General features: G+C 48.3%; 4 protein-coding genes across 4 annotated transcripts; 1 reads left to right on the top strand and 3 right to left on the bottom strand.

Annotated features, from left to right (window-relative positions):
* Positions 1-1,167: 1,167 nt before the first annotated feature.
* BJX68DRAFT_257305 (uncharacterized protein) lies at positions 1,168-1,998 on the bottom strand (the record flags this gene model as incomplete). The annotated part of the gene is made up of 2 exons (XM_071043317.1): positions 1,168-1,565; positions 1,629-1,998. The coding sequence occupies 2 exons, from the start codon at positions 1,996-1,998 to the stop codon at positions 1,168-1,170; spliced, it is 768 nt and encodes a 255-aa protein (XP_070895964.1).
* Positions 1,999-4,080: 2,082 nt separating this feature from the next.
* On the bottom strand, positions 4,081-4,782 carry BJX68DRAFT_257304 (methyltransferase family protein; the record flags this gene model as incomplete). The annotated part of the gene is made up of 1 exon (XM_071043316.1): positions 4,081-4,782. The coding sequence occupies one exon, from the start codon at positions 4,780-4,782 to the stop codon at positions 4,081-4,083; it is 702 nt and encodes a 233-aa protein (XP_070895963.1).
* Positions 4,783-7,599: 2,817 nt separating this feature from the next.
* Positions 7,600-9,239, top strand: BJX68DRAFT_269920 (cytochrome P450 monooxygenase afumB; the record flags this gene model as incomplete). The annotated part of the gene is made up of 3 exons (XM_071046476.1): positions 7,600-8,674; positions 8,733-8,999; positions 9,070-9,239. The coding sequence occupies 3 exons, from the start codon at positions 7,600-7,602 to the stop codon at positions 9,237-9,239; spliced, it is 1,512 nt and encodes a 503-aa protein (XP_070895962.1).
* Positions 9,240-9,904: 665 nt separating this feature from the next.
* On the bottom strand, positions 9,905-11,989 carry BJX68DRAFT_269919 (terpene cyclase/mutase family protein; the record flags this gene model as incomplete). The annotated part of the gene is made up of 1 exon (XM_071046475.1): positions 9,905-11,989. One exon carries the CDS (start codon positions 11,987-11,989, stop codon positions 9,905-9,907), a length of 2,085 nt encoding a protein of 694 aa, XP_070895961.1.
* Between the last annotated feature and the right edge of the window lie 548 nt (positions 11,990-12,537).

Raw genomic sequence — 12,537 nt, 5'->3', positions numbered from 1 at the left:
GTAACTGGGTTTCTGAAAGGTAGGGTAGCTTTGATTCCGAAAGTAACAGACAGTAGCTAGAACTAATTACAAGTGTTAACGAGTGTGCTTAAATACTAAGTTCCATCATATCCTGACTATGCTCGGCTCGTAGCCTGGCTATGATCCGGTCATGTCCTGGGTATGCCCCATCGTAGTCAGTCTATGCTCCTCATAGCCTGCCTATGATCGTAACCCTAATCCGGCCTAGCATCATAGCTCGACTATGATCGGTCTCGGTGCATTGTTCTTCCGTAGTTGTCACGGCGCTAGGCTGCGGCACAACGGATTCATTGGCTGTCAATGCCCGCGTTCTCTGACAGATACCTAAAATAGTATACTATGATTTAAGTACCATGTCTAATGCCGCCCTTGATAACCTCTAGGCAGAACTAAAAATAATATATTCTAATGCGAGGCAGTGCAATATTTATAGGAAAGGTAAAAACGCATAGTATCTAGATATGGTGCAGCCTATTTTAACTTCTTTAATCCAAGGGTGTTAGCTATTGTAACTAATTAGCGTGCGAGTCTACTTGTTTATTAAAGGAACGTCTCTAATACCTATTATTATCATAGGTAGTTATAATAGATAGACCCAAGCCTTCTCCCTAGAGCTAAAAACGCTCTAAGCAAGATTAGCAAGAAGGCTAACTATGCCCTCTCTTTTACTTACTATAATGCCTCGGTGCGAGATTTCTATAATAAGATAAGCCTTGGCGGGCATGGCTACTAGAAAAGCCAAATAATAGATGCCTTTACAAAGCAAGTACTCTTGTTCTCAGGCATGGAGGTTAAATCAGATAACAGGGGCAAGAAGGAAGCGCTTGCGCAATTAGCAATCTGGCTTGCTGCGACCAGATCTGGAGAGAGGAAGTAGTCAGTCACATCAAGAGCCGCACCACAGGCAACTGGTTCTCGCACATTTCATAAACCTGAGCCCTCCGTATCCCGAAACGCGGTTCTGAGCACTAGTAATTAGGTACATATATAGTGATAAAACAGCACTGGCTTGGGCCACAGAAGGGAAGCTAACTACAATCCACAGCCGAACAGGTAAAAGACATATAAACTACCATCAGGGAAATCTCGTGGCCGATACCGAGTGTGGACTCTCACAACGTAGAGTTGCAATGCGAAGACTGTGCCTTATCGGCCATCATGCCCAGGCAGCTCGGCCACTCCGTGGTATATCCCACCGAGCTCGGCACCACGATATGCCTGTCCGTCCGTACCAGCTAATTCCAGACCCGAATCTGCGGGGTATTCTTTCTGCGTGATCTCTCGGACCGTGCTCACTGACTCTGGCAGTTGTTGGTTTCGACGACGGGTCCGCAACAGGAACCAGACCATGGCGATGATGAGCGCGAGACCTGCAACCCCGCCAAGCACGCCGCCGGCTATTGCGCCTGAGCTGGAACTCGATGAGGATCCGATTTCTGGCTCGGGAGTCCTGGATGCGGTCGGTGTTTGTGTTGGTGTAGGTTCCGGTCGCAAGGTAATCGGAGTCAGGGAGGGGGTGGGCGTGCTCCGTAGGTCCGTTGAGACTGCGGACAATCAGCTTCTTTCGCTCCACAGAACGCCCACCACCACGTTGAAGAACGAGTTACTAGTCCCAGGCGAAATAATCGACAACAGCGTCTCCGACTCCGCAAGCTCATACTCCGGCTCCCCACACCCATTTGAGTCAAAACTCGTTGCATACCCTTTCGTCCCATGTTCGCAGCAAAAATACCCTCCGTTGTAATAGAGATCCCACGTTGTATTCGCGCAGGCTGGACGTGCCTGTAGGGCTTCGGTGCAGTTCAAGCTCGACGGACAGCAGGCGACGTTGTAGGCGCGGGGACAGTACGAGCCGCTTGGGCAGCAGACGCGGTATGGAGCGGCGGTCTCCCCGCAGTCTTGTTCGTGTGCGAGGCAGGTGCCGTTTTGGCGGAGGGCCCAGCCGAGTGTGCTAGCTTCTGGACTGAAGTCGGCCATCGAGGCGTTTGAGACATTTACCGAGTGCGACGACAAAGTCAGGAAGAACCCGAGGGCTTGCGCTAAGAGGGATAAAGGCTGGCGCGTGAGCTGGAAAAGAGCCTCGGGTTTACGTGCACGCTGATATGGTGGTAGGGGTCCATTTTCAAATCCCTACGCTGCAGAATTTGGGGGCCGTTAGTTTGAAGATGAATTTTTGATTCAGACGGTCACCGTGTATGCGGCCTATTGGACTCATGTAGGCTGCCCGCTCTCGCAAACAGATGGCAGTGGTTGGAGATTGCTATTGGACTAGGGCTGATGGCCCCTTACATGCCAAGGGGGGTCCAAGACTGGGACTAGACTTGGGAAAGGGGTGGATGTTGCGAAGACAGTAGGCATAAATGTTTCTTATCATATACTGCAGAATGATCGCTCCTCGACGCACCTCACGAGAATCTTGATTGCGATATTCTTATTAGGGTCGATTTTTGTTGGCGAGGAAAGAGCGCCTCAGCCTCCCCTGCAGCCTCATCACGGAAACGGCCCCAGCTGCTGACAGCGGCGTTCGTCACAGTTACACAGGCAAACACGTCCAGACTCCAATGACAAATATCCTGAGCCTATGAAACAAGCTGAACTCCTCCGCGAGAGTAAAGTGGCTATCTTCCACCGTTGCCCAGATACTCTCTCCAGCTCGATCTTACTCCCACCTCGGCTCTCTTTGATTAAGGGCAGCGAACAGCGAAGCGTCTCCCTTTCGTTAGACTCTAAGACTACGTAAGTGCGCCCAATTTTCCCTTCTTTATACCTTTCTTTTCTATATGCCAAGCGCTAACATATGTCCGAGAACAAGAATGAAACTTCGTCTCGACTATCTGCTCTTGGTTGGGTTTGGCTTTCTATTAGCCACAGGAACCACATCGGACCGAACCGCAAAGGAGTGCAAAGCTCTCATCGGAGATCTGGACCCTGAATGCGTTGATCCGATGATCGTCCGGGCATGCACCCAGTACCTGATGGAGAGTATCCAGCGTGGTGCTCGATCCTGAACCGAGTCGCCGAATGGAGAACGGGAGAATGCGTCACGTGTTACGGGCGGCCTACTGCTACTATAAGGACTGGGAAGGTACTTGGTTTGGGAACGATTATTGTTTTTTATGGTTACTCTTGGCGTTGGTGTATTGCTTGGCGCCTTTGCGCAGCCATCTCATGCCGATCGGGACTTGTGAGGCGGGACATAGCTTTCGGCATAAAGCCTACCAAGTCGTCGTAGCCGACTCGCGAGTTCCATTAGGATTCTATCCGTGTGCCGACGAAGCTCCAGGTGTCGACTGGTGTCATCCAAGCCATAACTGGGCATTATCAGGCTTAATGGTCTGCAATCAGTCCGTCTTGAAAATACGACGCTCAATTTACTCCAATCCCAGGCTTTCGATCGATAGCCCGTCGCGCCGGTGATAACCACAACATTCGACCCGCCTGCAGCCTCCGAAGGCTTAGCTGCAAAGGAAGAACTATCGTCTCCAGCGCCTGGAGCACTGGAGAGATCGGTGGACGTTATCACCAGGGACGATGGGATATCGGATAAAGTATGAGAGCAGCTAGAGCAAGACAGACAAAGCGTAAAAGTAGCAGGAGATCTGTCAAACCGACCCCTTGAAATTATTCGTAGTATCTAAGATTATCAAGTGGTTAGTCTCGGCTCTCGCTATGACGAGGGGCGAGGACTTTGAAGCTCTCGACCCCCTCTTTATCCGCGCCCTGGGATTTTCTCCAGGAGGAAGATTTGTAATCTTTGCAAGATAACTAACTATTGGTATCGGGAAATTCGGAGTATTTATTATTATTTCACCTGCACTCGCAAGAGTTTGAGGATATAGTAATCTGCAGTGTATTTTGGTCTCGACAAATATTTAAAAGTTATAAGGGAGAGACAACCAGTATCCTTCCTAATCGTATCCTAGCTTTTTGGCTGGACGGCGAGTACCGGTGTGAAGTTGGGGGTGGGCTAATTCAAATTAGATTGGTATATGTGTAAAGAACCTTTAACCATAGTTCAATACGGCTTCAAGAGCCAAATCCCTTCAAATCCCTCCACTGTTAGAAAATTGTTGGAATAAACCGTGCTGTTCTGCTGTGCCAGTCTTCCCATTCTCGGCCAAACTCCCCCTTCAACATCCTTTCTTCATCCCTTACACGAATGCGCATGATAACCAAACCAAAAAGCATTCCTATAATATTCAACCACGTTTGCCACTGCTGTAACATTCCCAGAACTGATACTGGAATCCAACATGCCAACGCCGTGTCCCATTGACCAACCACCAAACCTAGACATCCTGCAATCACCAGGATAAGCCCTGTGTAGCTTGGGTGCTGCATGAACCGGTACAATCCTGATGTTACCAGATGATCCGGTACAGCGAGCGCGAACGTGAAGTTTCTACCGAGTCTGCCATACGCTGAAAGGCGAATCCATGCTCCAATGGTAAAGATAACAAGGCACCCAACGGTGCGCTCGTTCCACGAGAATCTCTCGTCCCGTAAATGGTTGGGCTGGCGACATATCCAGTTCATAGCGTCGCGATCAATATTGTCATAGAATAATGTGACGACTGCTTGATAAAACAAAGTAATCGTAACTATATTGGATAAAGCGGCCGTAAACTGGCTGGTTAAGAAGCGAATCCGGTCGGTTTGATAGGGACTCGTCGCGCGGTTGGGTGAGGTAATACATAGATAATAAATATATCCAACAGCCGCAAGAACAACAGAAAGAGCGCAAGATGAAACTGAAGGCATTGTAGCAGATTTCGATCTCGCACGGATTTATCTCCGCTTAAGTAGTCATAAGCTGAGTTAGTGTATCTGAAAAGTTGGTGCCCCAGTGCAAACGGCTGATATAGATTGGAAGCAAAATTCATTTTGAGTCTATGGGCTGGGGTTCACGGTGCATTTTCTCCCTCGCCTGCCAGTGTGGGTTCAGATGGGCGCTGACATCATATACAGCAGGGGGACCCCTATCTACTATGCTTATAGAACCACAAAAAGTGCTCTATGTATAATAGCTGCCATACAATACCACGCCCAGTTTCTATTGAGGGTAAAGGGTCTGGAACTTTAGTCTTGGATGCAACCCTAGCGAAATACATGACGTCTAGACATACGGACTAACCTGGCGGGCAACTGGATAGTTCTTGCTCCCGTTATTGGAACCAAGTAGATGGAAATAGAGAACTGGGCTGGCAAAAGTTTCTATGTTATCTGCTTATAGTAACATAGGGACCATTAAGCAGCTCATTAGCCCACGAACAAATGTAATCTTTGCAATTCAACCAACGTATTATCATACTGTTAGGACCTATCAAAGTGACCACATGTTTCCTTCAATGAGACACCATTTGAGCCAGCTGTTCAATAGGCCGGGACTTTTAATCTCCTCTTAACCAATATTTCAGCTTTAATTGGGGGCAACAAGATTGTACCAAATAGCCAACGTGTAGGCTTCTGTTTAGTAAGTTTAACGTCATAGTTTAAGAAAATATGAGCGATGTGCATCTTGAGCAACATGGCAGCAAACCATCGTCCGGGACATGCCTGCCAGATGCATTCCGTGTCAGCGTCATAGTACATACTTTAATCAGCAGGTTTGTCCCGAGCTGCAACTTACATTTCGTCCATGGCCAAAAGGTAGGTATATCTCGGAGGTAACCGCGCTGTTCCGTGCATTCTCGTGGGTAAGCTGGGGACTTTGTCTGCTTCCACCGTACTCAGTTTGAGACCCGTGATAATCAGGTTTCATATAACGAAACGGGTTGAATTCTTCTGGATTGGGATATATTTCTGGGTCTCTGTGCAAGCCGTGCGATGGGACTGCAATCGAAGTGCCTTTCTTGAGAGACTGTCCGTCTTCGGTCACAAGGTCAGTCATCACCATACGTCGCATGCTGAGTGCATCAATTTGATGTAGCCGCAGAGCCTCCTTCACGATGCTGTCAAGAAAGTACATCTTAGACAACGTAATCTCGTTCCAAACGCCATTGGCACTTTTAAGGACATGTTCCACCTCTTCACGCAAGGTCTTCACGATCTCCAGTTTTGGATCTGAGCTAGCAATGCTGTGTATCCCGTAAGTCGCTATAACCGCTGAGTTATGCACAGACGCAAAGTTACTGGAGAAAACAATGGCATTTATCTTTCCAGGGCTTGCCGGCATTTCATCACCTACAACCTTTCGAGCTTCGTTGATATACCATGTGATGTAGGTGTCCGGAGGATGAGATGTCAGATCCGGGTCCGTCTCTGCCCCATCCTTGGAGGCGAGATGCTGGTTTATGATTGGTGATGTGTATTGAGCAAATTGGTGTGCATAATATCGGATAGGCGCTTTGAGTATCCAGCCAAGTATCGGTCGTGCAATAGACGGCAGAAGTTTGATCGCCATGGCGACTGGTAATGTCCACTCTATGTAGCGCAAGACAGTTCTCAAGTATCCTTTGTCTCGACCTAGAATGCAATTAGCTTTGTGGGTCCCATGGCAAGTTATGGATGGCGATAAAGCCATACATAGAGGCAAACCGACAAACATTCGGTTAGATGCGGCAACAAGATCATTGAGCACATTATGGTACAGAGGAATGTGCCTCCAATTCTCGTTATCCAGGCCCCAGGCTTTATCACACGATTGCTGAATCTCGTCATAGACATCGGAAGCCAAGGCGTAGCTACGTCTCTTCATGACAGTGTGTACAAGCTTTGTATATAGTGGGACGTGGGTAATATCATCTGGTATCGTGTAGTTGAGATGAAACCGTTGCCTTTGGCTCTTCAAGAAGCTCAGGACATTGATCGGGTGCTTGGTCATCCATGAAATGTTTTGGGGTGGCAGAACAACTACCGCGCCATCTGTAACAGTAGACAGAATGCGAGCACGCCGTAGAGAAGAGACCTGACGATCCTTCAGTAAAATTTCTTATTTGGATATCATATAATCCCCTGATGCGGAACTAAAGACCTCTTTGTAAACACGCAGGAGGGTCCCTCCCGGGTCAAGAATACCAGCAAGTATACTGCGGGTGCGAGCGAATGGTCCAACGTAAGAACCAGCCCATAGAATATCTTCCGGAATCGTTCCTGTTAAGAAGAGTCTCTGGCAGATATAGAGGAGAGTAAAGAAGAAAAACGTCAAATTACACATGTACAGCATGCATGGAAAGCTGCCGGCCATTTTGACGGTGCAGAAGTTAGGATTAGCTGGAAAAGAAGCGTAAGGAGGAGATGAAGGTTGGAATAAGTTATCACCCGGAAGGACTTAAGTTGGTTGGGCTTAGGGCAGCTAATATGCTTGTTCCAGCGCATTCGCTCAAAGTTCTATTGCTGCAAGCGGGAGATGACTGAATAGGAGATGACGGCAAGACGTTGCACTGACAGTCAGGTTGTAGCCCAGACTGAAGAAGTAAAACTCTGCTTACACATTTATGTTAAATTGTATTGCGTGGGTTACATTAGGACAGCACCCAGGCGGTGACTGGGCTGGGCCATTGCAACCACTAATCGTATATTTCTACGCGATTATCAGTCATATTCCCAACACTACCTGACGCGACATGCCTATCTACAATGTCGTTTCTTGTTATAATTGCGCTTGGGGTCTTTACAGCCCTATTCATTCAACACAAGAAGTCCCCCAAGCAATCAATTGATAATGAGTACAAGGGCCCGCCACTCATCAACGCATGGGATTGTCTTGGAATAATTAGGCTTGTTGAAATCATCCGGCATTTTCAACGCAAGGATATTCGTCAATATACAGACCGCTTGTTCAAAACATACGGCCACACATACGCTGTGAATCTTCTAGGGAAGCAAATCATATTGACCCATAATGCGCACAACATCACCCAAGTCCTCTCCACTGGGTTTGCGGACTACTCTCCTGCTGATAATGTAGGCAGCTTGTTCAGCCATGCAACGCCCCACGGTATCTTCGCAACTAAGAATTCAAACGAGTGGAAGAAAACACGAAAGGCCTTGCAGATGGCGCTCGCTAATAATCGCGGAATTTGCGATCTAAACATTCTGGAGGAGCATGTTGAGAAATTTCTGAAAAGTGTGCCACCGGATCGGGCACCCTTTGACATTCAAGCAAAGTTTGCGGATCTATGTACCGATATCATGGCAACTTTCGCACTGGGAGCATCGACAGATCAACTCGGCTCTACTCAAACGGCACCGAATAAGCTCTTTGTCGAGAATTTGAACTACATCAAAAGCATTATCGCCAAATGCGGCCTTCTCGGACCTCTACATCACCTGATCCCGAAGAGGCGATTCCGCATAGCATGCGATGACGCGAGGAACTATGTTACGGGGCACGTGAATGAACAGCTACAGAGTCCTGGCAGCGTCAGCCACGGCAATGAGGGTAACAGGACCATGCCTCCATCCTTGTTTCTTCGTGGGTTTGACAGAGACACCCGTGATGCCAGTGAGCTTAGTAGCCACAGCCTAAGCATAATTTTAGCAGCAATTGACAGCATGGCAACTGTGCTCTCCGCCACATTCTTTCTGCTAGCGCAGGATGAGCGAGTGACCGCAAAGTTGCAGGCCACTATTCTCGAGAATATAGGATATGGCCACCCTACATATGAACAGCTACAGAGTATGGAATATTTACGCTTTGTGCTTAGTGAAGGTACGTGATGTGACTTAAGACAGTTATCGGGTTTTACTGAGAGACTTGGGCAATCAAGCGATGCGCCTTTTTCCGGCAGTCACCTTTAGTGGACGGATAGCAAATAAGGACACCTTACTGCCATACGGCGGAGGGAGCAATGGCATGTCTAATGTTCAAGTCAGGAAGGGAACTGTGGTGGTGATTTCAAATTGGGCGAGTCACCGCATGAGCGATATATTCAGCGACAGGCCGGCTGAGTTCTACCCAGAACGGTGGGAAGGGTTGCAGAGAGACCCGCCAGGATATCTTCCATTTCTCCAAGGCCCTAAGGCGTGCCCAGGTCGTAAGTATCCTTCGTGTACGCCATGGAGCGTAGGATTAAGTGGTTTCTAACGGCTTCTGACCTGATCTAGGCCGCTACGCAATGACCCAGATTTCTTACATCGTTACGCGTATACTCCAAACCGTTTCTGACATTGAGGACTACAATTGCGGTGAGTGGAAAGAGAAATTTGGGTTCGGATTTGAAAATGCAAACGGTGTTATCGTTGGGTTACACCGAGACTTTCCGATCAAGGGATAATCAATTTCTACCTTGACCTATAATATGTGATGAATTTTTGATATTTCGCAATGTAACAGAAAGGACGGAGCGATGGAATCAAGGTCAGCCTTCCAGGAGAACCTATCCACCACAGGTGCCTGGCCGTTTTGGTACCTAGATCGAAGGCAGTGGTTTTTGGGGATTTTGTCGATCAAATTGAGAATGATTTTTCACGTTCGATCTCAAAGAGTTGAAGATCTAAGAATAGTGTGCGGCTGGATCAGTCCGACGTCAAGAAACTCTTGTGCTCTGTTGAAACCCATGCGGAGACGCGCTACAATAGTACATACGTATTAGGACTCGGAAACCCTCTTGCTACATTATGAAACTATAGGTGAGTGAAGCGAACACCGATTCCAGATGCTGTCCATCTTTCAAATTCATCACAGTTCCGTAGAAGTCGAGCTTCGCTGTCACCACCATTAGAGTGCCCAAAGTAGGGGTAGGATGTGGCGGGAGACTTGTGTGTTCTTAAATCCAATTCATCTGTTGCTATGTAGCAGGGAAATCATACCCATGATTTCAAAACTGCATTCTGTAACTAGTCACTAATGCAGTTTATTATGCCAAAGGGATATGAGCATTTTTGTAGCGCGAGTGCCCCTACGGTGTGTCTCCGAAGACGCCGCCTTCGCCTCTCATGATCACTCAGCTGTGCCCCGGGAGCTGCGAAGAAACCGACCGAGAGCCATCATAGGAAAATAGTGTCGATAGTAGTCATATCCCAGGTAAAAGTGATTGGGAAAGCCGGTACCAGTGTACAATTTTTCTGGCCATGAAGCTCCGGGGCGATCCTCCGATTTTTGTGAAGATACCAGATATTCAATGCCGCGTATGATGGAGTTATCCGTGCTGGGAAGGTGAGCTAGCAAGCCCATTAATGCCCATGCTGTTTGCGCAAATGTAGATTTTTGGTCCTGTTTCACGACATGCTGGTACGAGAGTAAGGACTCGCCCCAACCACCATCGGGGTTCTGCTTTGATTTGAGCCACCGCAGAGCGGGCTGCACCAAATTTTGAGCTCCGGCGTCACCTCCAATAAAGTAAGATAAGCCACATAGCGCATGGCTTGTGCCATAGACGTAGTTGCATCCCCAGCGCCCAAACCAAGCGCCATTTGGTTCTTGATTCTCGACAAGGTAACAGATGCCACGGTTGCATGCCTCACGGAGATCGACATAAAGAGGAGTTGCGCTTTGGCCCTTCGCAGGGGCCAGATTCATCATCAGCCCAAGGGCCTCCAAGACACGGCCTGTGATATCAGGACAAGACGTGTCACACAGACTGTCCATATCGCTAAAAGGAATCTTATTGAGAAATAACTTGTCATTTTCAACATCAAAGGCTGCCCACCCTCCATCTGGGTTCTGCATACCAAGGATCCAGGTTGCTGCTTTCCTCACGGAATCCGACGTGATATTTTGCGGATCATGCTTGAGTTGAGCGAGAATCACAGCGGCTGTATCATCCACATCTGGGTACCACGTATTTTCGTATTCAAAGCTAAACCCACCAGGCGACAGCTGTGGACGGTATACACGCCAATCCCCTCGAGGCTCGAGCAGTTGGTGATCCCGTATCCAGTGTATCGACTTGCTGATTGTCTGCTGGTCGGTTGACATGGCATCACAAAGCCCAATTGACATCAATGCCGTATCCCACACGGGAGAAACACAGGGTTGGATCCTCTTGCCCCTAGAGTCCTTCCAGGCGAAGTTCTCCAATGCCTGGAGACCAAGTTGTACTGGTGGGTCACTGATCTGGTACCCCTCAAGGGTAAATGCGTACACGCTTCCATGCATTGGCGGGAATATTCCGGCCCAGTCTCCTGTTTTTTCTTGACGCTCCAAGATCCATTGTATGCAGCGCCGTCGCGCATAAGTGCGTACCAGAGGGATGGAGCGGAGCCCGTTAAGTTGATATATCAGCTTGTCCAGGAGGCTGAAAGAAAGTCCCGTAATGTCCGTTTCACTGAGTAGTTTCCATATCGATGGCCCATAAGGCACGTTTTTATTGGTCGCATCGCGCCATAATTCGTCCAAATAGGTATTTTCCGCGGAACGGCCGTTCGGAAGCGCGTACACTGGCTGGTGATGGCAGATGATCAAAAGAGGAGCAATAGTGCCGCGAGCCCATGACGCAAATCTGTAGATGCTGATGGGGAGTGTGGAAGGCAGAAGTATGAGCTCCACAGGGAGTTGGGGTATTGCATCCCATGGGAACAAGCCAAAAGTTGCTAGAAAAATGCGAGTAAACACACGGACTGCAGCCACCCCGCCTGCATCAATAACGAATGTCTGCGCACTTTGCATGGCTGGTAAATCGGTCCGAGTCCCAAGTATTTTCAATGCAAGATATGCTTCGGTCGTGGTTGATACATCGCCTGGATACTCCGGTGCCAGACCCCAGCTACCATCGGAGTTTTGTTCGGATAGTATATACTGACAATAGGCATCGCGATCAGCATCCAAACCCAGTCCTAGTGCCTGCCGGAGGAAGATATATTCAGCTGTGATGGTGACATTGGACCTAAGTTCCCCACACCAGTGGCCATCAGAGTGCACAGACGCTAGGGCATATTCTGTGGACAGCTTCAGAGTATGCTCGACTTTAGAAATAAGGTCGTTCACTTGGGAGGATATCTGGTATTCAAGGGGTGTTATCTTGTAAGCTGTCTTCTGTGCTGGTGTGTGGGTTGTTGTGGTTTCGTCTTCATCGATTAGCGCCATTGTAAAGGAAGGGGGAAGACTGAGTGATAATGATGATCGTTTGACGGCCTGCCATCGGGAGTATAAATACTTGCTTGCTCTACATTTTAGGTAAAGTAGTGACATACAAGCCATGGTATTGGGACTTGCGTGTTTGAATTGCATTACCACACAAGAGCATGCTTTCTCTGGTGGTGTGTTCAAGATGGATTCGATGCAAGTATCCTTCATCCAGCAACTTAGCCGGTCCATGCGTAGCATCAACCACAGGAACGACCGGAAATGTCACACAACTACCTATAATTAATAAGTGGTCTACACGCAAACGTAGTTTCCGGCCAATGGTCTCAGAAATATGTAACACTAACAACCCAATGCGACCTGTCTGGTCTACCTGATGATTCATCACTTAAAGTAATAACCACAGTCACTCATACCAGAAGCTATGACCACTACCTCCATTCGCTCATTTATTCCCTCCTCATGTGCTCAGTATAGTTGGAGTTACTGAGAGAGACTTCGGCTTCGGGCAGCTCAAATCTCCGTTACGTTCCAAGTAGAGGCACAAG

The sequence above is a fragment of the Aspergillus pseudodeflectus genome (assembly GCF_044049435.1).
Source record: "Aspergillus pseudodeflectus strain CBS 756.74 chromosome Unknown BJX68scaffold_43, whole genome shotgun sequence".
In the NCBI taxonomy this organism is placed as follows: Eukaryota; Fungi; Ascomycota; class Eurotiomycetes; order Eurotiales; family Aspergillaceae; genus Aspergillus; species Aspergillus pseudodeflectus.
Note: the sequence above shows the minus strand (reverse complement) of the source record. Positions and strands in the feature narration are given on the sequence as shown.